Source organism: Plectropomus leopardus, chromosome 4, assembly GCF_026936395.1.
Source record: "Plectropomus leopardus strain MGB_pleo_1.0 chromosome 4, ASM2693639v1, whole genome shotgun sequence".
Classification (NCBI taxonomy): domain Eukaryota; kingdom Metazoa; phylum Chordata; class Actinopteri; order Perciformes; family Serranidae; genus Plectropomus; species Plectropomus leopardus.
In genome coordinates, this window is record NC_142179.1 from 21,964,576 (window position 1) to 21,991,978 (window position 27,403).

Sequence of the window (27,403 nt, forward strand, 5' to 3'; positions counted from 1 at the left end):
CACCTCTGCTAAATAGTAGACAGACACACAGACTTTGTGGTGGTTTTGTCAGAGTTTTTTTCTGTCTCTTTGTTGTTGTCAGCGTCTTTTTGCAGTTTTGTGTCTTATTGTGGTTATTTTGTTTCTCTTTGTTGTTGTTTTTCTCTCTCTCTCTCTAGCTCCGTTGCATCTATTTGTAGTTATTTTGTCTCTCTTAGTTGTATAATGTGTCTTTTCTTGGTCATTTTGTGTATCTATGTAGTTATTTTGTGCCATTTTGTTTCTTTGCATCTGTTTGTTGTAATTTTGTGTTTCTTTAAAGGTCAATTTGTGTCTCTCTGGGGAACAGTTGTGTCTTTTTTGGTTATTTTGTGTCACTTTGTAGTTCCTTTGCATTACTTACTGTTCATTCTGAGTCTCTTCCTGGTTGATATTTGTTAATTGGAGAGATATTTTGCAGGTAAAAGCAAGGGGTGCCCTGACGATTTAGGCCCCTAGGCCTGGGCCCAGTCAGCCCGTTCAGTAGTCTGTTTATGTCGAAAACAATATGCATATCATGCTTTTTGAAAATAGTTGTATCAGTAAAATGCAAAAGCAAACATATTATAATTGTCATAGATATTTAAACAGTTGCAGCACAGCTGATTTCTTGCCACAAAATATGTTTTTGAATGACTGATTTAGACATTAAGTATGCTATCATCACTGTGATATGATGGCATTAGTTTGTGTCCTCATACAAAAATTATTTTACTGCCAAATGGCCATGAAATGTGAAACAGTTTTACCAGTCATAAATGTTAACCCATTATTGACAAGATGTAGTCCGAAAAACGATCGTTTCTAAAAACCTATAAAGTAACGCTGAAATTGTCACTGCAGCCACAATGTGCCATTTAAAGGTCAAGTGTGTAGGATTTAGGCCGATGTATTGACAGAAATGGAATGTGATATATGATATCTTACTGGTTTATATCACCGGGTCTGTTTGCTTTGGAGAGGATGAAACCTCTGAGTATAATTCAAGATCTCAGTAAAAACCTGAATTAACTAAAGTTATCAGAGAAAAAAGCTGAGCACACATTATCAGGTGCTGGGCTAGCAGCCTGCCTTTGTAACGTGAAACTGCGTTTTCTCATTATTTTTTACCTGCTATATCAGTGTTTTGTATTGGGGAGTTTTTTTGTGTTTTTTTTCTTTCCCAGTAAAAACCTTCTCGACAATGAACACTGAGGGAATCCTAACCAGGAGTTCATGCTTGGTGCATTGGAGAATTCTCAGCTGGTTGCATTCTGCAATCCTCACCACTAGATGCCACCAAAATAGTTTTGAGGGCAAAATCAGGCATATGCCTTCAGAAAAGCAAAAAATATAATAATAGTAATAATAATAATAACAATGACAATGATAATAATGATAAAAATAATAAGAATAACAAATAATACCAACAAGATGATGATGTGATTGCAGTCTGTTCTATGCAAGGTTCCATGGTGTAATGGTTAGCACTCTGGACTTTGAATCCAGCGATCCGAGTTCAAATCTCGGTGGAACCTCCAGATTTTCTAAAAGATAGTGCTTACTTATAATTGTAAATACTGATGAAATCCCAACAATAAATAGTCTGCTTAATGCATGCTTAGTGATACAGCTAAAACTAAGTAAAACTAACTACCAATACATATGGCAGAAATAAAATGTCCACTTATATCAGTGCATTTATGTCTTATAAAATTATCAACATTCATATCAACTTTTGGGCTTATTTATGCATAATTTTATTTCTCTGTATTTTTATAATTTATGTATTCTTTCTGTCAGTCAGTCAGTCATTTCCTGTAACTGCTTGTCCTCCTAAGGGTCGCAGGGGGGGCTGGAGCCAATCCCAGCTGTCATCGGGCAGAAGGCAGGGTTGTATTCTTTCTGTATTTATTTTTTTAGTGGTGAATTTATTATACATTTATTTCCATATTCATACATTTACTACCATTTTCCATATACATACATTTTTTAGTTAACGGTTATGTTTATTTTTGAATTCTACATGCATGAAGCACAAGAGGTTAACAGGAGTGCTTTATGCTGTACATTAACAAAACAAAAATGAGCTATTGCTGAATGCTCATGAAGCATTTTAAATACTTTTTATGTAATATATACAGAAATACAACAAAATACTATACAACAAAAAGACAAAATTTAAAAAGCATTCATGATTTTTGTAAATTGAATATATTGTCACTCTGTTGTTAAAATCGCATTTGGAGAAGACCGCAATGGTATATAGCAGGATAATGCATAGAAATAGAAATTATTCTAGTTTCAACAAATAACATTTAAAAAAAGATATAATGTAGAATAAAATAAATGTATTTGTGTTCTGTGTAATTGTGAACTTTATCAAGCTTTCTGGCCTTTTTGTGCATTCATTCAGATATATATATATATTACCGTATTCATATTAAAAAGCATTCTTGATTTGATTAAATATTGTGAAAGGGTTCTCTCAGTACCCTTTCACATTTGCAGATCCCTGCAGCAGTCACTGTCAGCCTCATCAGGCCACCTGTGCCTCCTTAGTCACAGTGAAGTTATCAATTAAGAGACTTATCTCCACTTTTTATCCAAGGAATCTCTTTTAAAATAGGTCTTTCATGAGCCAGTTTTTTGTTTGTTTTTGCTTTTTGTTTAAACCTGCTTTATTGATGATAGTGATGATTTTGTCCTTTGGTCACCAGTATCATATTGGTTGCTGGCAGCCTGGGCTGAGGAGAGAGGGGGAGAGGCTCAGCAGTCTGAGTAACTCTGGCTGTGTGATCAGACGCTGGTGACAGGTGGAAGATTTGGGAGCGTAATTCATCATAGAGAGAGGGATAAATTGATTCTGGCTCACCTGTAAATATTTTACCAATTATATGTTTATGTTGATCTGTTAGAATCAGGGTTAAGGCTGATTCCCTTTTTGGAGTCCAGTTAGGGTGGGGGAGGGGTGATAGAAAGCCACCTGGGCATTGACTGGAGGAATGATTGACAGTGGCGGCTTGCTGTGAGGCTGTGATTTTCTTTAAGTTGTTTCTTACCTCAGTTGCTTTTTGTTCTTTTTCCCGGGATTTTTGTTTTTCTCCTCTGTTTAAGTTGTAATTTTGGTTAATAAATCACCCCCTTTTTTTCTGCATGCTTAATCCCAGAGCTAGCCAGAAACACAAAAATCCCACATTCATTTAGAGTTACTGTTTGTAATCCTACAAATATATTATTGCTCTGTGGTTAAAATGTTGCTTGGTGACAACCGCATTAGACTTTGAAACTCAAAGTTTGACACTTGACTTGGGACATCAGTGAAAAGACTTGAAAGTTACTTGTGACTTGCAAAACAGTGACTTATTCTGACATGTTGCTGAACTATGGCTAAACTGTATATGTGGTTCTGTGGTGTAATGCTTAGCACTCTGGAGCCTGGGATCCAGCGATATGAGTTTAAATTTCAGCAAAACCTATAATATTACAAGGCTAAACTCTAAGTGTCATCAGTAATAAAACTTTGTCAAACAACTCATATTGTGCACAAAGGTGTTTGATTGCAGAGCTTCTGGCCTCTTGCTACTAGAGAGTGTAGCGGCATAGGTAAAACTATGATATATAAATATTAGGGTTGCAATGTGCTGTACCACCATGTATACATATTTACCTAATTGTGTTTTTATTTTTATTTTGTTTTATTTATTGCCCTTATTACATAGGAGAGATGTTGCATGAAAGGGGGAGAGATTGAGGGGATGACATGCAAGCAAAGGGCCAGGACTCAAATCTGCAGCCGCTATGGCAAGGACACAGCCTCTGTACATGTGGCACCTGCTCTACCAACTGAGCCACCAGGGACCCTGCTAATTGTAACTTTTATACGAGCTTTTATTACCTCACTAGAAGATAGATAAAGATAGATAGATAGATAGATAGATAGATAGATAGATAGAGGATAGATACTTTTTAGATACTTTATTGATCTCCACAGGAAAATTCATGTATCCAGCAGCTCAAAAAACAACTACTAAATAAATAAAATTAGAGATTATAAAAAAAACCCACAGGAACAAGTTAAGAGCAGCATACATCATAAAAGCACCACAATTATTGTACTCGACCCACCTTAACTATGGCTGTATCAAGGTGAAGGTTAGCTAACTGTCACCTCACCTCACCTCACCTCACCTCACCTGACTTTTCCCCTGATTCGAGACAGTTATCTGACTCCTCAATTCACACGACTTGACCCTGATTCAGTGTTATGTCCAAGTCACACACTGATAATGAGTAACACGAAATGAGCCATGTGCACGATACAAGGTGAGAGGAAGACTCTGCTCCCTGCTTTCACAAACACTCAAATGTTACTGTCTTGCATTCGCTGATTCCAGTAAACTCAAACTGAATATGTAAATGTGTATGTGTATGTATGACGTCTGTGTATATATATATATATATATATACTATATACAAAGGCATATATACAGAGCCATCCTGTCCGATCTCTCCGTGCCCTTTTTATCTTCAACCCCCAAAATGTAACACATTTCAAAACCAGTCCAACCCAAGACAACAATCCATTGGTCAGACTTGTCACACATTAATGAGATTTGAAATGAAAACTCAGGTGAATGTATGTAAAGGAGTAAGTGATGCACTGTTAGGCAGTGATTGATTTATTTGTACATTGCATATAAAAGTTGGACCAGTTCACTTGCAATTTCCTTTCCACTTTAAACAGACATGTCTGAATAACGAAAAAATAGCATCGCTTTTTAACAAATCAACACTGTAAGAAATATTGGAGAGTTTAAAAAAAAATAAACAGAAAAAATGTAGCAGCACATTTCTGCAATCTGACAATAAAAATGACAGGCTTACGAGAATGTTTTACAACTAATACATGAAGTCATTAATAAAAATATCAGCGTTGTTTTCATGTAAAAGTTGTCATTCATTTAGTGATTTCACAGTATAAATGTCATCTGACATGTAAATGTCATGTCAATGATGTCAAAAGATTTAACAAATTTGAAATTCAATTTTTAAATGTAAATAAATAAATCTAACTTGTACCTTGTATCTATCTGATCAGACATATTAGTAATGAGACACAGTCATATTATTGCCATAGAGAATGTATTACAGTAGAGACATGATTGTGTTGGTATGTTTGATTCTAGCTATTGATTATCCTTCCTCTTATTTATCAGCTGGCGTGGCCATGGAGGGGCATTTGGGACGTCCAGAAGCAGGCAAAAGTTTTTCCCAGTATTCTCGACGAGACCTGCAACAAATTTCAGTAGATGAGCTGGTTGTAAATCAAAACGTTTGCAGTGCAAAAATACACACTTTCCTTTGCTATCTTGCTTTGTTATATACACGTTTCTTAATGTCATCTTGTACCACTTTTGTAAAACATAGACCTAATTTAAAAAGAGCAGTGGCTGCTGTGCTCAGTCTCACCTGGCTCTGACCCAGGGTTTAGTGTGCATCTCCAGAGCAGCTCCCCACAGTCCGTGCTTCTCTGAAGCTGGAGGGAGGAATCCTCTCTCTGCAGCCAGCTCCTCTGCTATAGCTCTGATATGGTAGGCCTCAAACCCACAGCAGCCACCAATGTAGCGAATTCCAGCATTGTAAGCCTCTCTGGCGTATTTATGGATGTCCCAGCGGGTCACTGTTCTGGTCTCCAGAGCTGAGAAGAGAGTAGAATATTAAAGTCTGCGCATTTTGTCACATCAATGCTTTCTTTAAACTTCATAAACGAGGTAGCAATACAAGAAGGCTTGCTTTCCTATCAAAAAAATGTTTTTTTGTATCGTTGTATCTATCCATCTGAGTGTACATGTCATCCAGTTTTATATCGTTATGAGAATGCAAAACACACGCTTACAGACCCTCACCTCCCAAAAAATGATATCAGTTGCATATAGAAATAGATCCATTTACTCTGTTAAATGGCTAACTAAATAAATCACACTATTTTTTTAAAATGAAATAAAGGGACAATGAATCCCAAGTTTTGTTTAACTTATCAGAGAAAAATTTTAAATAAATATAAGAGAGGCGTTCAAGCTTTCAAACAAGAATTATATGATGGAGGCTTTCAGTCCTTCCAATGACATAACATATGCAACCTACAAAAGAAGCAAAAGTAATCACATTGCTCTCCTTAGCAGTAAATTGGTGATAGTTCAATAACACCAAAAACAGAAATCAAGAGACTGGGAACCACAGGTTTATTCAGGGCTTTAGAATCATGACCAAATTGAACCCAGCCTCGGACGTGAGAAAAACATCAGTGTGATTGGCAGGTGACAGCAAGCATCTGTCACACACATTGCTTGTGTTATGTTTAACTGTGGACAGGTGTGTCCTGTGTAGGACCTTGAATTGAATCAGTGTTTAACTGGTGCAAGAAGAAGTGGAAGTACTGACCAAAGGGGAACTCAGGGAGCGAGAGGTATCCAGTGTGGTTGCACTCAGGTGTGTGACAGCCCAGCGGCTGGACCATGAGATGAGCTTTGAGACCAGCTTTCTCTAATCCCTCTTTCATCAACTTCACTGTACGGACGCACGTCAGAGGGTCCAGGTGGCAGTTTATTCCAACAATGTCGGCTCCTGCACAATGAAGTTAAACAGATCCAGATTTCACACCTAAAACATGATTTAATTCTTGCCGAATTAAAGCATCAAAGCACAGAAGGTGAGTGTACCAGCTCTGACCAGCCTGACAGCACACTCTCCAGGTGGGACTCCCTGCATGTCTCCTTGAGGGGAGATGCAAAGCGTTGCTCCCACTGGTTTATCGCTGGTCTTTAGCACCTCCACTGCCCACACGGCCTCTTCCACATGTTCAAAGTACTGCAGAAAAAAAGATACACATGTAATCAAAAAAACTTGACCTTGAAAAAAGAAGCAATAAAAAACACTGAAAATGTACAATGAATTCATTGATTTTTTTTTTTTTGCCTCAGTGTACTTAAAAAAAACCCCCAAAAATATTGACTTCAGTTTAGTTTAAGTCTGGTCTCAACCACCCCAAAAGTATCTGCCTCTTTAATTGCTACACCTAGCTAGTTACTAATTGTGTGTGTGTGTGTGTGGGCAGGAAGCACACAGTGGGTTTATCATGACCAAAGCAGTGAGAAGAAAAGGGCAAAAAGTTGTGTAAAATTGCAGAGTCAGTATCACATTTTTATTAGTCATTTGACTCATCATTGAGCTCAAAATACAAATTCCTGCACATTACAGTCAATTTCACAGTTTACTCCCCTCAAAGTCTCCTTGTTAGTCATACCTCTGCAATGAAGAAATCAATGTCCTTCTTGAGAAAGTCATCCATCTGTTTCTTAAAGATGGTCTTGACCTCAGTCTCACTGTGACTCTGCACATAACAGGGAGTCTGGGACACGCCTCCAGCGACCAACGCATCACCCTCGTTGGCGACCTCCCTGGCCAGGTCACATGCTGCCTCATTGATCTGGGCCCCCTGGATCAAACCAGAGCAGATAGATATGAGGATTATTGTCATCATTTGATGTAAACAGAATAATATTGCTGCTTTATTGAGAAGGTTTTATACTGACGGTGATGTTGGTGACGTTGCCGCTTATGTCCAGCTTGTCCTCGCTGCAGTAGAAGGTGAACGTTTGAATCACGTTGGCTCCTGCTCTCAGGAACTCTCTGTGCAGCTGACGCACTGACAGAGAAACAGAGAGACGGAGGAGAGGTCTCTATGATGAACTCAGGAAGATGGATTATGGACGGATAAAAAAAGGTCTTAAAATGTGGGTCCCCATATTCCTAAACTTGCTGTTTGCCAATAGGTTTTGGTAATCTGATTAATTGCAAATTTGTTGGGGAACTGGCACCGTTAATTATTACGTTATTTGCTAATTTTGTCTCTGTCTCTCTTTTAAAAAAATGTTTTTGTAATGTGTGGCAGATTTTTGTACCTGGGCGCCTAACCGGTTCAACCAGCCATAGACGGGTACATACCTGCTTCAGGGTGTTCAACTGCAGCCTCAGGTGTCCAGTGTCCTGCCTTTACATATCCACGTCTCTCTAGCTGCAGCACATAACCTCCATCTCCTACAACCACCTCCCCAGCATTTAGTCGCTCCAAGATACCCTGAATACACACAGACCCAGATAAAGACACATCAACACACACCTGCAGATAGTTTCTGTACTCATAAAGAGCATGCATGCACAAACATATTACACATATATCCCTGCAGGTCTAAAAACTCACATATAACACTCACTTGAGAAGTAGTTCAGGCATGACGTGGCTCAAACAGGAATGTCATGTTGAACTCTGCGCATTTGAAATAAATAGTTTTCCAGGTCTCTTGGGATTGTTTTGAATCTCTCAGTGTTGACATTTAACTACTTAATTAGTTATATATTTAGATTTACATCATACAACATACTGAATGAGCAGGGCAATGTGTTAAACATTTGCAAATGTCGTCACATTGACCCCCTTTATAGCTTGCAATAAAATGCGTCTTGTAATCACATTGTATCTAGATATGATTTAACTTGTATTAATATGTGTCTTTAGTGTTCACACTGAGATCAATTAGAGATCAGAGACAATATTGGCATAAAAATAAAAATTCTTTATTATTTTTTTTGCTAGTCTATAGCTTTCCTTATTATATCAGTACATCAGAGCAAGATTTAGAAGGCGACAGAGAGAGACAGATACCCTAATAGTTTTGAGGGACAGACAACTGTGTGCACCACAGCTTCAGCATGAGGTGACAGAGAGCCCGTGCAGCCTCAATGCTTTGGGACAGCCGCATGATTAAGTTTTTCTAGTTGTTGAACGTTGATTGAAAACACAATTGTTTTACACATTTAAAGGTGTAGCCCACTTTAGTCGTTTGCTGCTTCTTCTTTAACCTACTGTTTGCCAGTTATTATATTCTGAATCTGAATAGGCGATATGTTACAGCTGCTGCTAGGCTTGGATGGAATCATGGTTTTTACACCAGGGCATTCAGAAGTTATGATTTTAATACTGTCAAGAAGACAGATGCTCCTCTCTCTGTTAAACTGATACGGAGATGCTGTATTGAAGTGCACAGTATGGTATGTAAAGTCAGTCTGGGCTGGTGAAACAGGCAGTAGAGCTGAGAAAGATGATGACTGCGAGTGGTGGGGATAATGTTATAGGACGGGTGAAAATGAAAGTTTCTGCCCTTGTTTGGGAGTATTGCTATAAACCTTGCAAGACTTGTGTAATAAGGCAAAAATGCAGATTAGAAAGAAACCATTGTAGGTGAGATAGTGACACACATGCTACAATGACTTCTATCACCCACAGCTAAGCTTTTAACTTTTTTAAGACGATATAACGTCATATATGTTATAACCTGGTGAAATAAAGCATGATATGCATGATATAAAGTTAGGAAAAATGGATACTGCCTAGTGTCTGCACCTCTGCTAATCTCCTTTCAACAGAAATGTGCAGGCATGAGGATGTTACACCAGAGCACTGAAAATTTGCTTTCAACATTTTCCATTAAATCACTCTTTAGAATACAGGTGAGTTTTAAGTTGGAGAATCGAAATGCATTCACTTCGCATTAGCTCCACACTGAGTTACTTTCAACCAGTTTCACTCACATCACCATCAAATCGCGAGGTAACTTGTTATGTTTCTTTGACATACCTTCCTCTTGCTTCCCATGGTAGACAAAGTCCTGGCAAGCGTGCAAAACCTGGAAGAAACCGAGATTAAAGCTTGTTTGAGGTGAGTCAGGGATCAGCAGCAGCACTGTCACTGACAGCAGAGGTGAGGGAGGCTGTGGCAGTCAGAGACTCAGCGCGTGGGCACAACAGCAGCGCGCGCACCTTCCCCCGCCCCCTTCAATTACTCAAAAAAAAAAAAAAAAAAAAAAGAAAAGACGCCGACCATCTATCTACGTGAATAAAAACACCAAAACATTTGACAGTGATAAACCGCATTGATATTAAATCAAACGACAGATGAAGATTCAACGCCTTTGTGATAACAGGATCAGTGGTTCCACTGCAGTGTCATATTTGCTCTAAAAATATGTTTTGCTCCATAAAAAGTGCAACAGTGAATAACATTTGGCTGATAAGCTGCATTTCACTTAGTTTGGCCACTTCATTTGATAAACCTAATATATGCTAGTCTGTATAAAGGATCAAACAATAAAAAAAAGTTTAGTTGAAAAAACAAGATACAATTATTTTTTTTTTTTTAATTTTAAAATGTTTCACAGCAGATTTAAACAATCAGTGAACAGTACTGACAAACCTCTGATGTTTTATTGCTAATACAATTACAATTATTAACAAGTGGAAGTCAAATTGTTTATGAAGCTTAGAAGATTAATGCATAGTTACAGTACTAAAAGGAAGCAGCTGATTCAATAATGAAGTTACAGTATGTGTAATATGACTGAGCCAACTAAACAAATACCAAACCAACAAATAATGCACTTAAAATAATGACAGGTGATGATGATTTTTGAAACAGTAGCCTACGACCCATTTCACAGATCTCTGCGTACACAAAGACGTGGTTGATAAGTACCCTGATTGCCATTTTTATCTGAAAAGGGGATAATCTGATCAGACATATGAAGAATAGAGAAAACTGTGTAGTTCATACAAGATATTATGTCGATATGGTAGATTTCAGCTTTTGTTCATAATCATCCTCTGGTGTGGACATGGAGGGGCAATTGGGACGTCCAGAAGCAGGCAGAAGGTTTTCCCAGTACTCTCGACGAGCCCTAAGACAAAATTTTGCTAATTAATTGGTTGTAAATCAACACTCCTCCAGAACAAAAACACACACACGTTCCCCTGTTATCTTGCTTTGTTACATAACATTTTCTTGATGTCATCTTGTGCCACTCTTTGCTGCCTTTTACAAAACATTATAACTTATTTGGAAATGACTGCTGTGCTCAGTCTCACCTGGCTCTGACCCAGGGTTTAGTGTGCATCTCCAGAGCAGCTCCCCACAGTCCGTGCTTCTCTGAAGCTGGAGGGAGGAATCCTCTCTCTGCAGCCAGCTCCTCTGCTATAGCTCTGATATGGTAGGCCTCAAACCCACAGCAGCCACCAATGTAGCGAATTCCAGCATTGTAAGCCTCTCTGGCGTATTTATGGATGTCCCAGCGGGTCACTGTTCTGGTCTCCAGAGCTGAGAAGAGAGTAGAATATTAAAGTCGGAGCATTTTGTTGTATATGTGCTCTCTTCAAATTGCATAAAAAATGTAGCAACACATGAGCTCTACACTCACACACCCTGATACTTCTATTAAATACACAAAATACAGTTTACATACTAACCATGACACTGTTCCTAACAAAAGTCAGAACTTAAGCCAAGTGTATCACTTCTGCAGTGTATGCTGACAAGAATTAAACAAATGCTGACCAAAGGGGTACTCAGGGAGGGAGGGGTATCCACCCAAGTTACACTCAGGTGTGTGACAGCCCAGCGGCTGGACCATGAGATGAGATTTGAGACCAGCTTTCTCTAATCCCTCTTTCATCAACTTCACTGTACGGACGCACGTCAGAGGGTCCAGGTGGCAGTTTATTCCAACAATGTCGGCTCCTGCACATAGAAGTTAAACAGATCCAGATTTCACACCTAAAACATGATTTAATTCTTGCCGAATTAAAGCATCAAAGCACAGAAGGTGAGTGTACCAGCTCTGACCAGCCTGACAGCACACTCTCCAGGTGGGACTCCCTGCAAGTCTCCTTGAGGGGAAATGCAAAGCGTTGCTCCCACTGGTTTACCGCTGGTCTTTAGCACCTCCACTGCCCACACGGCCTCTTCCACGTGATCAAAAAACTGCAGGAGGAATGTGCCTTCACTTATTAGACAAAAGGTAATAAAAAGCACAGATCTTAAACAAATTACCATCTGTTGTACAGTTATTCATCTTCAGTGCCGCTCATACCTCCACTATCAAGAAATCAATGTCCTTCTTGAGGAAATCATCCATCTGTTTCTTAAAGATGGTCTTGACCTCAGTCTCACTGTGACTCTGCACATAACAGGGAGTCTTAGAGACACACCCAGCGACCAACGCATCACCCTCGTTGGCGACCTCCCTGGCCAGGTCACATGCTGCCTCATTGATCTGGGCCCCCTGGATCAAACCAGAGCAGATTGGGATGTTAGAATTTATCAGGTACATTAGAGCAAACCACATTTTTCCACTCACAGTCATTTTGGTGACATTGCCACTTATGTCCAGCTTGTCCTCGCTGCAGTAGAAGGTAAATGTCTGAATCACGTTGGCTCCTGCTCTCAGGAACTCTCTGTGCAGCTGACGCACTGACAGAGAAAGAGGTGATTTGATGTAAAACACAAAAACATTTTATGCTCATTTAAAAAGTTGCTTAACAAGATTCTGCTTATCATGTTAAAAGAGGAGCAGGTGGCATTTACCTGCTTCAGGGTGTTCAACAGCAGCCTCAGGTGTCCAGTGTCCCGCCTTCACATACCCGCGTCGCTCTAACTGCAGCACATAACCTCCATCGCCTACAACCACCTCCCCAGCATTTAGTCGCTCCAAGATACCCTGAATGAACAAACACACACACACACACAGCAGTATTTTGATAAGATTAGATAAGATAATACTTTATTAGTCCCACAGTGGGGAAATTCACAATGTTACAGCAGCTATGAGGTATGAAGAAGTATAAGCAGCTAAAGAACAATACAATAGTAAAAAAAATAATTACAAATATAAAAACATAAATATGTTAGATAGAAACAAGGTCCCAAGTATGATTTTAAAAAATACAATGATAATGCAATGATAAAACAATATTATCACAATACATAAGTCAAGATACAATATTATTGCGATTTCAAACGCAATAATATTGTATCTTGCCCAAATCACCACAAATAACCAAGGCAAACAGTAACAGCCTGACAAAGATCCATATCTAACATACTCTGTATGTTATTAAACACTGTGTGAGAGGACGTCCTCATTTATGCTTAAGCAACAGGTTTATTAGAATAGGACTAAACTCAAACACTATTCACAACTGCGTGTTTTAAACAGAGTTTCTAGTTAACTCTGAGGCATTAAACAGTGTATGGACTGAACTTCTCTGTCCAGGAGCACCTGCTGAGATTTGGTTGCTTGTTATTCAACTTTTCTACTCGCAGTCCACTACATCTCATATGTTGGCTGGACTTTAGAAGTACACATTTCTATTGATCAAGTAACTGCTCTTAGGTTTGAAGTCTATAGCACTCGCGTTAGGACAATGCAGTTTCAGGACAATGTTCAAAATACATGCAAACAGACAGGCCAACGTGCACGGTGGAGGCCTTTGCAAAACTAAATTGCTCATGATCATACCCTTCTCTTCTTGCTCTCCATCGTCGTCAACGTGTCAGTGAACTGATCACAAACAGCGACAAACAGCGCTCATACAAGTGGTCACTAATCGTACGTCACTGACATGGACACGATAATCTCACGAGACTGAGACAGTAAATGTTGTGAGAGTGAGCGTGCACGGTGGCTCCAATAGTCACGGCTGCAGCAAGCAACCCCGTGACTCTCCACGCGAGGTGGGCCATAATGTCTTCTGTGAACTGTAGTTTTTTTATTTTTTCTCCCCCAAAACAATGGCGTCTCCAAAAAAGTATAGAAAATATATAATAGACTATATATGAACTACATACAACATTGTATAATATCGAAGAAGTACATCCTGGTTGAATTGACAAACCATTTGCTTACTTTTTTTGTATATGAACTTTTGTCCCTGATTTTATTATTAATGTTTTTATTTTTACCATTGTTATTATTATAATTAATAGTAGTGAATAAATAAAAGTTTTATACAATTTTTTTTATATTCATAATATCACTAGATACATTTTGGAAATGATTTTTCGGTACTGCATAATGCAATTAAATAATATTGATCTACCTTTATTAATGTAATCTATGGACTGTCAACCTGAAAAACAACGACACGAGTAATCTCGATCTCCTTATGCGTGCAATTAGTATTGATACAAGACGAAACTTCAGTGGTAACATTTGATTTTCTGAAACAAACTCTGACTTGCTCTCGTGCTCTCCTCCCACAGGAGATGCTGCTGCGGTTTGATGGGAAACTCAACATGACGTCACTTCCTGGCGGGTTATCTGAAAACGGATGTAAACAAAACCAGGGAGAAATTGACGGTGTTAAACAACTTAAACGACTGACAAGAGCAGTGTTTTTGACAAACAAAGCTTCATATGTGACCGACGCTGAAAGCTTATTGAAGGTAAATGTCAGAGGTTCAACCGACAATCGGAAAAAGTGACTAAACTAACGCTAACGTGCCAGAGTTAACTGTCGTCAGCACCGCTGCCTTTCTGTAACTTTCATTTACTGACAATATTAAGGTAAATCAAACGAGGTAAGATGTTTACAGACACATCTGCTCGTTCATTTATTAATGTGCAGAGCCTCTCAAAGATCCCCAATCTGTCGGGTCTGTTTAAAGAGGATGCTGACATCTGTAACGTTAACGTTGATTGTTTTTGTTCACGCTGGATTATCAAAAGTGGATTTAACATCAGCCTAGGTGTTCGTACTTTAGCACTTGTATCTATGTGGTTACATTTTCTGCTACGTTTTATATTTCTACACCATAACGTTATAACTTATGGTAGTTGACAGCCGTAGTTACTTCTTAATCGACGTTAGCAGAATAAGGCTTTAATATTTTTATATACAAAAACGTAATACTTAATGAGAATGTTCACGAGACACTTTAAAAATAATTATATGAGCATCCTAAAAAGAAACTGTAAAACATTATTGTGGATTATGCAACTGTTTGTAAAGCAGCTAAATTCCTCCAACTCGACCGGGTGTAACTTTACTGCTTATGTGTTAATGCATCAGTGAGTATAATCCTGTATATATATGCAGTATGTTTATCTTGTTTGTACACCTTTCACTTAAGAACTGATTCAGGTTACAAATATTTCTCATTTATATTTTAATTTGTGTTTATATTGTGTTGTATATTGTAGCATATTGCACATTTTGTCTTGTAACTACATTGTCCTAACGCGAGTGTTATAGACTTCAAACCAAAGAGCAGTTACTTGATCATTAGAAATATGTACTTCTGAAGTCCAGCCATCATATGAGATGTAGTAGAAAAGTTGAAAAACAAACAACCAAAAGTATAAATATGTTTTTAAATATTTCAAATACTGGTGTGAAACATATTTTTGTTTTACTTTTTTATGTAATTTCTTTTTTTCATACTCTTATCTCTACTTTCTACAGTTCTCTATGCTTTACATCAGAGCAACTGTAACAAGTCACAATATTAATATAAAATATTTCAGATTATGATTCTAAAAAATCCACCATTAATCACTATTGCAATGCTATTATGAAATGCAACACTATTATAAAGTAAAACATGTAATTCTAGACTAGTCAATTCATTTCTGACAATATTTATACTCTGCATGTTTGCCTTTTTATATTAACCTTGTAGTAAGAATTAGATTTTCCTTGAGCTTTGCTTTCATTAAAATTCAGAGTCATTGTCCTCCATGTTTTTGCTTGTAAAACACATTAGCAAATTCAGTAGCACATGAGTGGTAATTCATTCTTTTTGGTCAACAATACCAAATTGGGTAAGCTCCTCAGATCAGACCCAGGTGATCTGACATATCGTGACTGATTTGTCCCTCCAGGCACCTTCACTGTTCTGTGATGGAGCCATCTGACAACATGGGAAACCTCAACCACATGGTGGAGGCTGCGGCACTGAACGATGGTCCGGACAGCTCCGCCGGACAGAAACCTGCAGACTTGCTGAGGTTCTCCTCCACATCTGTTGACACACTATTATCACTCAGTTAACAACGTTTGAGTGCAGGTTTATTTAATGAATCACCAGACACCGGTGTCTAAATATTTCATCCTGTTGTATGATGCACCCAGATTACCTCTTGTAATAAGGCAATGATTAGAATATCTAAAATTACGGTAATGACTGTTTTTCAGAATAAAACAGCAGATGTCCAACCAGTGCTTTGAGATGGCAGTCCAGCTTAATGCAGGTATGTTACTATATTCCTTTCTCCAAATTAAATTTTTATCAAGCAAAGCATTAATATTTCTTTACTATAACAGGAAAAAGTAAGAGATCGTGCAGCACATCTGAAGCAGAGAGAGACTTGTGAGTATTTGAAATATTTTAAATGCAGATCTAGAATTGAGTCTGGATGTCAAAGTAGAGTTGATTTTAAAATATATACTGTTAAAATATTTTTCCATTAAACATTACAGGCCAGATTATGTCACTGAGTTGGAAAGACTCAAGACAAATAATTTCAACAGCACATTGGCACTGCACAGGTAAACCAAGGCCTCTTGTTATGAGTGTTTTTTCCGTTATTTAAAAGTGAAACATAGAAGCAGCGAACTGCAGTCAACTGTGATCAATCTTTACTTGAACTGGTGTTTTTCAGAATGCAGATGTGGCATGCTGTTGGAGAAAAACTGAAACTGGATGATTCAGAGGCAGTGTAAGTTAACACTCAGCATCTTGGAACAACAGACAATTATTTTGATGATGATTGTGTGTCGAAACTTTTGTGTTTTTCTCAGTGCCCTGAAATCTGTGAATGAACGCTGCATGGCTCTTTGTTCACAAATAAAGCAACTTCGGCAAGTAAGTAGCCTCATCGTCCATTGTGCCCTCAGCAGTGAACTTTCTTTCTCCAGAGTCACATCCAGCAGCTTTAAAGGGTCATTTGTATATTTTTCATTCTGGACCCCATTTTCTTATTTGTTGTGTCTTAAGTGACAAATAGCAACCATATTAAAAAAATAAAAATAAAAAAAAAAGGTCCAGTATTGTGCAAGCCAGCATCAACAAAATAGGCTGCAATGTAACCACTTGGGGCATATTAGACGTCATCCATTTTTTATCCACTAGCAGTGCTTGTTTTTGCCACTGACAGGCTCAGATTATTATTTTACGTGTCAAAAAACATTATGGAACGGATCCCTACTGAGACAGATCATTTTCCTGAACGTTACCTTTTTATTTTAGCAGAAACAGCCCTGAAATTGCTACCACCGAAGCCTCCTTACCCCATTTAAATAAGTCATTTTAGTGTGTATAGAGACAGAATATTTTCATATCTAACCGGGTGAATTAAGGGTTTGTTTAAAATGTTTCAGAGGCGGTGATTGTAGGAATGGTGGAAAAGTCACAGCAAACTGGCTTATGTGAGTTTTTGTTTTTTTGTCCATTTTTCATGAAGTGTGTTTTATGACGAAAAAATGACTGTTTATTTAAATAGAGTCGGGTGTGCTTGATAAAAGCATTTTCTGGATGATTCTGGTTAAACAAAATGATGTCAAATATTAAATATTTAATGATAGAGTTGACCTCTTCAGGGATGTTTTGTTGTCAGACACTAAAAGAAAACAAAAATCTAAGCCGGTCGGTGGAAAAACGAGCACTTTCAGAGGATTTAAACTGACTTGACTGACTAACGTGCCCCACATGGTTGCTCAATTGGACCAATTTCAAAAATTGTTGTCTCCATTAGTCACATAAACATGGGAAAATAAGGTCCAGGTTGAAAAAATAAGTTTGACGGTGTTGCAGATGCAGGTGTAACTGCTGAATCATGGTTAACTCATCCTCATCCTCACAGTTACCTTTGTACCCTCTGATGTGTGAGGAGGTTCAGGCTGCTGATTTATAGAGCGAGATTAAGAAGACCTTGAGGTGTCTCAACTTCTTGAGATATGCAGTGAACAGATATCTGGTTCTGGATGTTATTGACACTATAGCTGAAAGGAGTTGTAAAAGCCCCTCTTTATGACCTTGTTACCTAACTGTACTCATACAGTTTAGGGTAGATTTTGGGAGCAGATCAAAGGTTTTCCTCGTTTTGATGGTAGAATTTCCTTCTCTATGAGTTTGATTTCCTTTCTTCAGTCCGATTTTAAACGTGAAGAGTGTCATGTGACAGTGAGATAATTCATTCTGTATTGCATTTCCTTGTGTTTTGTTAACAGGAGACAAGAGATCTTCAAGATGAAATCACAGAAATACAGAAGAAGAGGCTCAGTATGTTTTATGGTTTACGGTTAAAAAGTACAACTAAATTTTGATTTAGTTTTTCCATGGTCAAGTTTATAGACAAGTGTGTGTGTGTGTGTGTGTGTGTGTGTTTGTGTGTAGAGATGAAGCAACTCACACATGAGAAAATGAAAGAAATGGAAGAGATGATGTCCAAGAAAGAGCACCCAGATACAGAGAGGTACAAAGCTGCGTTGGAGAAAGGCCAGGCGAACCTGGAGAAGTACAAAAAGATGACCATCATGACGCAGAACGTCCTCAGGGTAAATAAACTGCACAGGAATTGCGTTAAAGAGAGTACAGTATCTGTCAGTACAATGTGTGAACATGGTTAATGCCTGGTTCAGCCGTTTATTATCCTCCTGCGACCCTGTTTCCTCATATGAGGACATTACTTTTCGGGTTTTCTGCACATTATACTGAACTTAGGCCTTTTGCCCTCATTTGTGGACACTTTTATGTGCCGTCTAGTCGTAGCAAGAGCACAATATATTAATCAGTATAAAAAGAAAGATGGTAGACTTCACTGCTAATGCAGTCTGCAGCTGATCCCGACATAAACGTGGACACACTACAAAACCTGTTCAGTTTTAAGGATTGAAACGTGTTTATTTTTAATACAGTTTGTAGTTTTATATGGCATACAAATCTGACCAATCTTAGAAATAGTTATAAGCGAAGACTCTGTTAATTAGAAAGCACCTATTTGATGATAGACTTTATTCTTGTATCATCACAGCATTTCACACAGGCTGGTTGGACATGACTGACTGTTCCTACAGACAAAAAGGACACAGGGAAAATTCACACAGAATTACAAAATGAACAAATCATAAGGCTTTTAGATATGTTGCATTGAGTAGGGGTCGACCGATATTGATTTTTCAGCACTGATACTGATTATTACTAGTTAATGAGACAGAACTGATATTTGGAACTTATATGCATTTACAATAAAAATGAAAATCTTATTGTCAGTATTTAGAATTTTGAATATAACAAACTCCAACACAAAACTGTGATTAAATGCCTTTGTCAAATGTTTAATCAAAACTAAGACTTTAAACATCATTCACAGCAAGTTCCCTGCAACTTTTTTTTTTTATAAAGTCAAGTGAGAATTTAATTAAGAATGAATATATGTAAAAGTTCATCCCATGCTAACATTGTCTTTGCACTTTTTAGTTAATTTATTGGCAATAATTAAAATGATGATCCAGATAATTTGTCTACCTCTAATTATTAGCAATTTTGTTTTTGAATAAGTGTGCATTGAAATGAACACTTGGAACAGTTTTAGACTTGAACAGGGACCGCTAACCCTAAGAGTTACAAAAAAATTAAACAAATATAGCATTGTTTGTAAAGATTTGCTTTTGCACCAAAAAAAATTCAAGCATTGGAAAAGAACCCATAATTTCCCCCCTAAAAAACAACAACCTGTTCAAAGACAATGCTTAGTTTTTTGGATTTTCTTTTTCATACTAATCACGTCCTACTCATCCCCGATAGCTAGGATAAATCAAGATTATCAGACAAAAGCAGGAGGTTAATGTCAGTGTTTCTTTTCAGGGCATACTCTTGGCCTGTAAAGTCAACTGGATGGATGACCCCAAACTGCGAGACATCGCCATGACGCTGGAGGAATTTCCCATCTCTGAATAGAGAAAGAAATACTTTTTTTCTCATATTTATATGTGTCTGTATTGTCAAACAAATAATCAATAAAACTACCAAAACCATTATTTTGTTTTTGATTAGTTTGTAAAAGAAATATAGATGACGTCCAGCTGACACCAGAGGGCGACACCTGAGCTCAGAAGAGATTTTAAAACTACTGCAAATTCTGTCAGGGAAGAAGAAAAGGAGGTTACACGTGCTTACTGCAGCCAGGGCTGATATATTTTGAATAATTGTTAAAAAATTTTGATTTCTCTGTCTTTCGTCGGAATAAACCGGAGGCCAAAATGCCGAAAGTTAAGGCGGAGAAAAAAAGCCGGCAGCACCAAGAGGTGAAAAACCAAGGTATGTTTCTCCGAGGAAGAGGTTAGCGTTAGCATGTTAGCAAACATCACTGTCTGCTGCCGAAGAAAACGGCCTTTAAAGTTTATCATCGTAAAACCGCAACAGATATCAAGCAGGTTTTACAGTAATAGTGGTAAAGGTTAATCGTTAATGAGATTTGCTGTCAAGTCGGTCGCCTGCGCTGCCTTTAAATATCTGTTTACGTGACTTGTTAACGCTCGCGATGAATTTCCGTGAGACTGAAGCCAAACTGAGTTTACAAAAACAGATTTTTAACGCAGTTTGACTTAACTGCAAATTCACATTTACACATAACCTTGTTTAAGATACTTATTAAATTGTCAAGTGTCTTCTGGATGTTTCGGCATACAAAGTGTCCACAAAACAACCAGTTAATATTAAAACTTTAACATATCAAGCTGTGGTAGATGAAAAATTCAGGTTTTCTTTTAAAGTAACAGTAGCAGTACTACAGTGTACAAATACTCTGTTACAAGTGAAAGTCTTGCATTCACGTTTTTAACGTCACTTAAATTATAGTTAAAGTAGGTTATTATAGCATCAAAATATACTATACTATATAATAAAAGTACCAAATGTAACGGTATTCATTATGCTATGAGAATAATATACAGCATATCACTGAAGTGGACCCTGTTTATAGATGCATTCATGTGTTGGTTACTTTAATGTTGCAGCTGGTAAAGTTGGAGCTCATTTTAACTGATTTATTTACTCTTGTGTAACTTGACCTATAGTAGTAGTACATCAAAATGTACAAGTTGATTTATAATTTGTAATCTACAAAGTGACTATTAACTAAAGTTGCCAAACAAATGCAGTGGTGAAAATGGTACATTATATCCCTCTGCGATGAAGTGTGTAGTTGAAGTATAGAGTTACAGAAAGTGGAAAAACTCAAGTAAAGTATAAGTATGTTGGAAGCTGTAGGTAAGTATATGTATTTAATTACATTCCACCACTGCGATTAGTTGCCAAGTTTAATAAGATTTTGTTTTCTGCATTACTTGTATCTTGAATTGAAGATGGCATTTAATCTCTCTAAATCTACCAAATCATGTATATTCAAATATTACTATTACTATCATTTTACCACCACAATGAAACAATGTACAAAAATCATTGCTCTCAGATTTCATCTCCCACATATATATACTTATTTTAAGATATTTTGACTCCTGGGACTAAACCTTTTTTATGAAATGAAGTGGATTTATTGTCTTAAGCTTGTATTGTGCTAGAGCCCTAGACCTAGATTTGAATCTATGAATTTAACATTTATTTACTCATTAACATCACAGAAGCCCCTCACAAAGTGTCTCAATCCTGTCTGTTGTAGGGATCATGTTCAATACAGGCATCGGTCAGCACATCCTGAAGAATCCACTGATTGTCAACGGGATCATCGAGAAGGTAATTGATTGATTTCACACACACACACACACACACACACACACACACACACACACACAAGCACCCTGTAAACAAAGACTGTACATAGGCAATCATGATGCGAAGTGTTATCAAGTCACGGTTGTGGTTGTGTTTTTCAGGCCGCCCTGAGGCCGACAGATGTGGTTTTGGAGGTGGGACCTGGTACCGGAAACATGACAGTGAAACTCCTGGAAAAAGCCAAGAAGGTGAGAGCATCACCTTGAGTCATGCAAAATATTGAGTCATTCTTGCTTTTCTCGTTTAAAATCGCAAAAACTTCAACAAAAAAAAGGTCAGGTGGAGATGCCAAATGTGACTCTGATTCTGTAATTATATATTACATTAACAGGTGTTATTGCAGTTTGTTGACCTTAATTTGCAGTTTGCATGTTGCTTGATCAGTATCTGAATTTACTCCTATATTCTTTGTTAAATGCCAGAAGTCATTAAATTCTCTGTGTAGTACTGTAAGCAAAGGTGGATGGCAAAGAAAATATTTTAATTTGTAGTCCAGGGTTACTGTGGTTTCTGAATAAAGATATATTAAATTGATTTATCTAAAAACAAGACCTTAATTGGTATTAAAATGTCTTAAATCAATATTTCTTTTTTGAAATCTCAAAAAAATTGGTAATATCTTTTTTTTTTTTTTTTAAATAAATGTACCGAATTAGATGATATGCAGATCAGGAGAGAGGAATCAATAGCACTCATGAAAAATTAACAAGCTTTTGTCAAGACAAACTAAACGTATACTTTGATAATATGAAGTGTTCGTTGTTTTCCAGGTGTTTGTTTTGGTTTTGATTTTTTTTTCAGCAGTTGAAGTAGATCATTTAACTTTTTAACTTGACTGAAAAAAAAGTGAAATATTTGAGAAAACTTGTCTCTCATAAGTGATTGATGCTGGTTCATGTTTTAAAATCATTTATTTATTTTTCCACAATTTTGGGTTATTGTAAAATTAGTCTTTACTTGGGGTGGCAATAAAAAGTCTTAAATCGGACTTGCCGTCAGCTGTAGGAACCCAGTAGTCTCTGTAACTGTAACACATGAATAAATCACTGTTTTGACACTGAAGTTCTTCAGTATTGCATTTAATAATTGCCAAAATGAGGTTTTCATGTGTAACTTCAATGTGATTTTACTTTTGAACATAATGTTGCCCTCCTTGTCCTGAGTGTGCCCCGTGTACTCGTGTAAACTCATAAACACACAGCAAAGAGCCGATCCACACCGTCCGTACGCTGGAGTTCCTCTCTTACCAGAAGTTGCTGTTTCTGCAGGTGGTGGCCTGTGAGTTGGACTGCAGATTAGTGGCCGAACTTCAGAAAAGAGTCCAGTGCACGTGAGTCGAGACAGCAGCATATATATTTACATAATATCTACAGTTAGATATGTGAATGCATGATCTAATTTAAAAAAAAAAACATGTTTTGTGTTCCAACAGGCCCATGCAGACCAAACTTCAAATATTAGTAGGAGATGTATTAAAAACCGATCTGCCTTTCTTTGACGTGTGTGTGGCTAATTTACCTTACCAGGTAAAGACACGTTTCCTCACCACTGCACGCAGCTGATTCAGTGTCTTCCATACATTCATCTCAAACCTGCCCTTTCTAAATCTTACAGATTTCGTCACCGTTTGTCTTCAAGCTCCTGCTGCATCGACCTTTCTTCAGGTAACAATCGGCCGCCCGCTGAACGTTTTAACTGCGTTCTCTGTATGTCCATGTGGAGCGTGTAGAACCTCTTTTGCGTTTCGTTTTTGCTCAGGTGTGCCGTGTTGATGTTCCAGAGAGAGTTTGCCATGCGACTTGTTGCCAAGCCTGGAGACAAACTGTACTGCAGACTGTCCATCAACACACAGCTGCTCGCTCGTGTCGACCATCTCATGAAGGTCAGTGATGTTTGTTTAACGTGCCAACAGTGAATCTCCAGACCCGAGGCTGCGGAAGACTTTCTTGTTGTCCCTCATTTTGACAGGATCGTAAAAATTCAACCATAATCTTTTGTTCTGTGTTATTTAATAAATATATATATATATAGTAAGACATATGTGATGGCATTTATTTTCACTTTTTAATTATTGATATACAGAACTAGCATAGAGATTTTGCTTTCATAAGCAGGGATGTAGTACTATTTGTCTAAGTACTGGAGTGCAGCTATGCGTGCACGCACACTGTTAAGATGTGGCTCGTTTCCAAGGTTACGTAACCACTCTTCCTACTGTGGCAAGTTGGCATATATCAGTCAACCTTAACTAAAACATGAAAGCATTCTTTGGTGCCTCTTCATGTTTACTAGTTAACATTTAGCAGCTAAAGACTGAGAAAAATACTTTAATTCATCGTGCCACTCAAAGCCTTCTGCCGGCAGCAGCTGGCAGCTTTTAAGGTGGAATGTTTTCGTGCATGTTACTCAATTCATGAGTTGGGACCATTAATCAAACAACACACCTTAAATGTCAACATGACAACGTTGACCGTTTTATTTGTTTTTATTGGCTCTCTTGCGTGACATAGGCTTTAGTGGCAAGAAGATCTTAACATACTTTTAAAAAATGTATATGAATTTTAACCTGATAATGCAGTCTAATAATAATCTCTTAAAATGACAGATGGCCTTCAGATTTTTCCAACACTGCTTTTAAAAAAAAGTTTTCTGGTATTTCAACATCCGTGTCTCAGTTTTGCTGTTTCCTCCCGTGATCAGGTGGGGAAGAATAATTTCCGTCCTCCTCCAAAAGTGGAGTCCAGTGTTGTCAGGATAGAACCGAAAAATCCTCCTCCTCCAGTTAACTTCCAGGTAAGGTTTGACTCTATTAATATTTAATGCTGTGAAAATGCAGTCGATCATAAAAGGAGGTAAATGGTGGCTGTTTAATGTTGTTTTTTTCTTTTCACACAAAAAGGAGTGGGATGGCCTCGTCAGAATAGCTTTTGTAAGGAAAAACAAAACCCTCAGTGCAGCTTTCAAGTGAGTATCTGCTCTCTGCACACTGTCACCCAATGAATGAATGAATGAATGAATGAATGAATGAATGAAAACCTGCCTCAAGGGGAATTTGCTTTGCATAAATGAGAATAAAGAGTAACAACAACAAGGTAAGACAAGAAAAAATCTCTGAAGATTTTTTAAGGACATTAAGTTAAGTCAGTTTAATTCAATATTAAGTTAAAAAGGTGCAGTTTCTGGCCTGTAAATCCAAATGTAAATGTTCCCAAATGACTTGTGATCCAAACGAGTTCTGTGTAAATATTAGCAGAATAAAAACCCAATATGTTGATTTTCTCATTCTCAGGTCCACTGCAGTAGAGCAGCTGCTGGAAAAGAACTACAGAATTCACTGCTCTGTACACAGTGTGGTGAGTCATGCTGTCGTTTTTAGGTCAACTTAAAAGTGTTTTTGAAACTGCACTTTTTAGGATCACTCTTTAAGCCTGTGTGGATCCAAACTTTTGTGCTCCATGTTGACAGGAAGTCCCAGCAGACTTCAGCATCAGCAAGAAGATTGAGAGTGTTTTGCAGGAGGCTGAATTCAGTGAGAAGAGAGCCAGGTCCATGGACATCGACGACTTCATGGTGTAAGTTGAACATCTACCACTGCAATCCTCTTTTTCTAAATAATCTAATGAAATAAATATCAGTTTGGGCCAGTTTTGATTGATGGGTGTTTTGTTTATCCTCAGGCTGCTTCATGCATTCAACGCTGCAGGGATCCACTTTTCTTAAATGGCGAGAGGGAACTGAAGAGAACGGTGCTCTGACGTTCGTGCTCAGATGAGGAAAGTAATAGACTGTCTGACTGATCTGTCCTCCCCTGGAGTTTGGCTTGGAGCACCCACATTTTGAGTGTTGACATGGTGTGATGAAATGTACAAAGAATATTGGATGATGCATTTTAAGAGCTCATATTGAGTTTGCCATTTTACCCTTATGAGTATAAAGTGTCCACGTGCATACATGAGCAGCTTTTGGCAGATGGAAGCTGTATATGCCCTCGTTATTGGGCGAGGGCCTGTCAGTGTTCGAGAGTTTGTCATACATTGAAAATAATCGGTATGGATAATTATTCTACTCTAAAAGAAATATACATTTTATTCATGCCAAAATGACCTTCTTTTGGAAAGGTAAATATTTAACAAGTGGAGATTTTTGAGTGTAAAATAAATTCAGACTATCCACAAGTTTCCTTTCTGTGTCACATTTCTTGTTTGTGTGAACACCATCTGACTCACTAAGTGGTATTACTTACGTTCAAATGATCATTTTTATATTAATCTTTTTTTTTTTAAAAAAAAGAAAGGAAATAAATAGTAACCATCACAATTTCCAGGAGTCCAAGGAGATGTATTCAAATTTCTTTGGTCTAACTAAGAGTGCAAAACCCCAAAGATATTCAATTTAAAATAATATAAGTCAGTATAGTAGCAAATATCACATTTTAGATGTGATTTTAACTGCTTGGTTTAATTTTTGGTGTTTAATTAAAGTAGTGATACACCCTGCTGCAATACAATAGCTGCACTTAAAGTATTCGTAACTTGTCAAGCACTCAAGTGCTTCCAGCGAGACTTTCATATTAACAACTGTAGAAGTTATGCATTTATCCAAACAAAAATTGGGCTTGGGCTAATTTTTTTTTATTAATGCTTAAACACTAGCATTTATTTTTTAAAGCATTATCTCTAAAATCAATTAATGCTTGAAGCCAGTGCATTTACAGAGTGTGTCAAAAATAATACACTTTCTCAGCTTTGCACCCAATTCGTCATATGACGATCCAATTTTTGTTTTTCCACACTGAGACATGTCGTGGTCTTACCTTGCTCAAGTAAACATTGCGCGTAATGTGGAAAGTCTTCTGGTTGGACTCACAACAATGAAAGTGAGATTAAGCCTAATTTTTTTCTAAGATGAATGTTTTGGTCTTATAGACAGCTTGCCAAATGCTTTTGTTGTCTTAGTAGTGGTGGAACACAAATATAAAAGATTTTAGTCAGAGTCAGTGCTTAGATGTAATTGAGGAAATTCCCACAATGACTCAGACAAAACTTTCACGAAAGTGAGTAGGTGATGACAATGTTGCTCGAGTTTTTCTTTTGTGAGCCTGCAAGGTGTGAAGACACAGTGGAAATAAACTTTTGTTCCTCACAGTGTGAAACTGTGAAAGTGTTCTCATTGTTTGAAGGTTGTGACAGACCTAAGTTATCACTGCTGCACTGTTTCATTTTTCCAGATGTCAAATATTTTAATGTGTTGTGTGGGTGATGTGAGTGCATCTCTTATAAGATTAACCACAAACATCCCTGCATGATCTAATATGTTTCATATCACTGTCATCCTGCATTTGGAGAATATCTCTCCTGCTTTATATTTCTCCCATTTTCTCCTCTGTTTAAGAAACTCAAAGCAGGAATGTCCTAAAAGAGGTGAACATTTTGATTGTTGAATGGTTTAAATAACTAAAAAGTATGCAGAAGTAGACAGATGCCAAAAATGTATGGAAAATGAAAACAATGATGTGGCTGTTTAAACATCCATGCTAACAAGGAACTTTTCTTGTTCTAACAATATACAGATTTTTTTTTCTTCGTGGCAGCAAAAGACTTCCATACCCATCACCATATACATCAAATCTTTCTTATGTACAATTTATGTAACTGCAGAGATCACGACTTTCAAGTGTCAAAAATAGATCAGCATGGCCTACAACGGTTCTGGTGGAATTAAAAT

At 37.6% G+C, this 27,403-nt stretch overlaps 4 protein-coding genes and 1 non-coding gene across 5 annotated transcripts; 3 read left to right on the top strand and 2 right to left on the bottom strand.

Moving 5' to 3' along the window:
- Nucleotides 1–1,463: 1,463 nt before the first annotated feature.
- trnaq-uug (transfer RNA glutamine (anticodon UUG)) lies at nucleotides 1,464–1,535 on the top strand. Its single transcript has one exon. It is a non-coding gene; the product is annotated as a tRNA-Gln (tRNA).
- A 3,106-nt stretch (nucleotides 1,536–4,641) lies between these two features.
- LOC121944247 (betaine--homocysteine S-methyltransferase 1-like) lies at nucleotides 4,642–9,849 on the bottom strand. The gene is made up of 8 exons (XM_042487978.2): nucleotides 9,695–9,849; nucleotides 8,005–8,137; nucleotides 7,593–7,705; nucleotides 7,304–7,495; nucleotides 6,720–6,867; nucleotides 6,442–6,624; nucleotides 5,470–5,698; nucleotides 4,642–5,290 (listed from the first exon to the last, which is right to left on the bottom strand). Exons 1-8 carry the CDS (start codon nucleotides 9,710–9,712, stop codon nucleotides 5,206–5,208), a joined length of 1,101 nt encoding a protein of 366 aa, XP_042343912.2. The 5' UTR covers nucleotides 9,713–9,849; the 3' UTR covers nucleotides 4,642–5,205.
- Nucleotides 9,850–10,251: 402 nt separating this feature from the next.
- LOC121944246 (betaine--homocysteine S-methyltransferase 1-like) lies at nucleotides 10,252–13,613 on the bottom strand. The gene is made up of 8 exons (XM_042487977.2): nucleotides 13,407–13,613; nucleotides 12,473–12,605; nucleotides 12,246–12,358; nucleotides 11,979–12,170; nucleotides 11,722–11,869; nucleotides 11,444–11,626; nucleotides 10,978–11,206; nucleotides 10,252–10,790 (listed from the first exon to the last, which is right to left on the bottom strand). The coding sequence occupies exons 1-8, from the start codon at nucleotides 13,425–13,427 to the stop codon at nucleotides 10,673–10,675; spliced, it is 1,137 nt and encodes a 378-aa protein (XP_042343911.2). The 5' UTR covers nucleotides 13,428–13,613; the 3' UTR covers nucleotides 10,252–10,672.
- A 562-nt stretch (nucleotides 13,614–14,175) lies between these two features.
- LOC121944944 (centromere protein H) lies at nucleotides 14,176–19,923 on the top strand. Its single transcript, XM_042488913.2, has 10 exons — nucleotides 14,176–14,332; nucleotides 15,771–15,896; nucleotides 16,084–16,139; nucleotides 16,213–16,258; nucleotides 16,369–16,437; nucleotides 16,551–16,607; nucleotides 16,690–16,753; nucleotides 18,118–18,169; nucleotides 18,284–18,444; nucleotides 19,754–19,923. The coding sequence occupies exons 2-10, from the start codon at nucleotides 15,790–15,792 to the stop codon at nucleotides 19,844–19,846; spliced, it is 705 nt and encodes a 234-aa protein (XP_042344847.2). The 5' UTR covers nucleotides 14,176–14,332; nucleotides 15,771–15,789; the 3' UTR covers nucleotides 19,847–19,923.
- A 76-nt stretch (nucleotides 19,924–19,999) lies between these two features.
- On the top strand, nucleotides 20,000–25,854 carry dimt1l (DIM1 dimethyladenosine transferase 1-like (S. cerevisiae)). The gene is made up of 12 exons (XM_042488334.2): nucleotides 20,000–20,206; nucleotides 21,567–21,640; nucleotides 21,781–21,867; nucleotides 22,948–23,009; nucleotides 23,112–23,205; nucleotides 23,294–23,343; nucleotides 23,438–23,561; nucleotides 24,380–24,472; nucleotides 24,579–24,643; nucleotides 24,969–25,032; nucleotides 25,145–25,251; nucleotides 25,357–25,854. The coding sequence occupies exons 1-12, from the start codon at nucleotides 20,149–20,151 to the stop codon at nucleotides 25,397–25,399; spliced, it is 921 nt and encodes a 306-aa protein (XP_042344268.1). The 5' UTR covers nucleotides 20,000–20,148; the 3' UTR covers nucleotides 25,400–25,854.
- The last annotated feature ends 1,549 nt before the right edge of the window (nucleotides 25,855–27,403 follow it).

Excerpts from the sequence above, each read along its gene's own strand:
- LOC121944247 (XM_042487978.2), bottom strand. Across the intron at positions 7,496-7,592 it reads GCAACGTCACCAACATCACC|GGGGCCCAGATCAATGAGGC; the intron begins GTCAGTATAAAA and ends GGTTTGATCCAG. Across the intron at positions 5,291-5,469 it reads AAACCCTGGGTCAGAGCCAG|GTCTCGTCGAGAATACTGGG; the intron begins GTGAGACTGAGC and ends AATTTGTTGCAG.
- LOC121944246 (XM_042487977.2), bottom strand. The coding sequence starts at position 13,427 with ATGGAGAGCAAGAAGAGAAGG. Across the intron at positions 11,627-11,721 it reads TGTCAGGCTGGTCAGAGCTG|GAGCCGACATTGTTGGAATA; the intron begins GTACACTCACCT and ends TTCTATGTGCAG. Across the intron at positions 10,791-10,977 it reads AAACCCTGGGTCAGAGCCAG|GGCTCGTCGAGAGTACTGGG; the intron begins GTGAGACTGAGC and ends ATTTTGTCTTAG.
- LOC121944944 (XM_042488913.2), top strand. The coding sequence starts at position 15,790 with ATGGAGCCATCTGACAACATGGGAAACCTCAACCACATGGTGGAGGCT. Across the intron at positions 16,608-16,689 it reads CTGGATGATTCAGAGGCAGT|TGCCCTGAAATCTGTGAATG; the intron begins GTAAGTTAACAC and ends TGTTTTTCTCAG. Across the intron at positions 18,445-19,753 it reads TGACGCAGAACGTCCTCAGG|GGCATACTCTTGGCCTGTAA; the intron begins GTAAATAAACTG and ends GTTTCTTTTCAG.
- dimt1l (XM_042488334.2), top strand. The coding sequence starts at position 20,149 with ATGCCGAAAGTTAAGGCGGAGAAAAAAAGCCGGCAGCACCAAGAGGTG. Across the intron at positions 23,344-23,437 it reads CTGCATCGACCTTTCTTCAG|GTGTGCCGTGTTGATGTTCC; the intron begins GTAACAATCGGC and ends GTTTTTGCTCAG. Across the intron at positions 23,562-24,379 it reads GTGTCGACCATCTCATGAAG|GTGGGGAAGAATAATTTCCG; the intron begins GTCAGTGATGTT and ends TCCCGTGATCAG.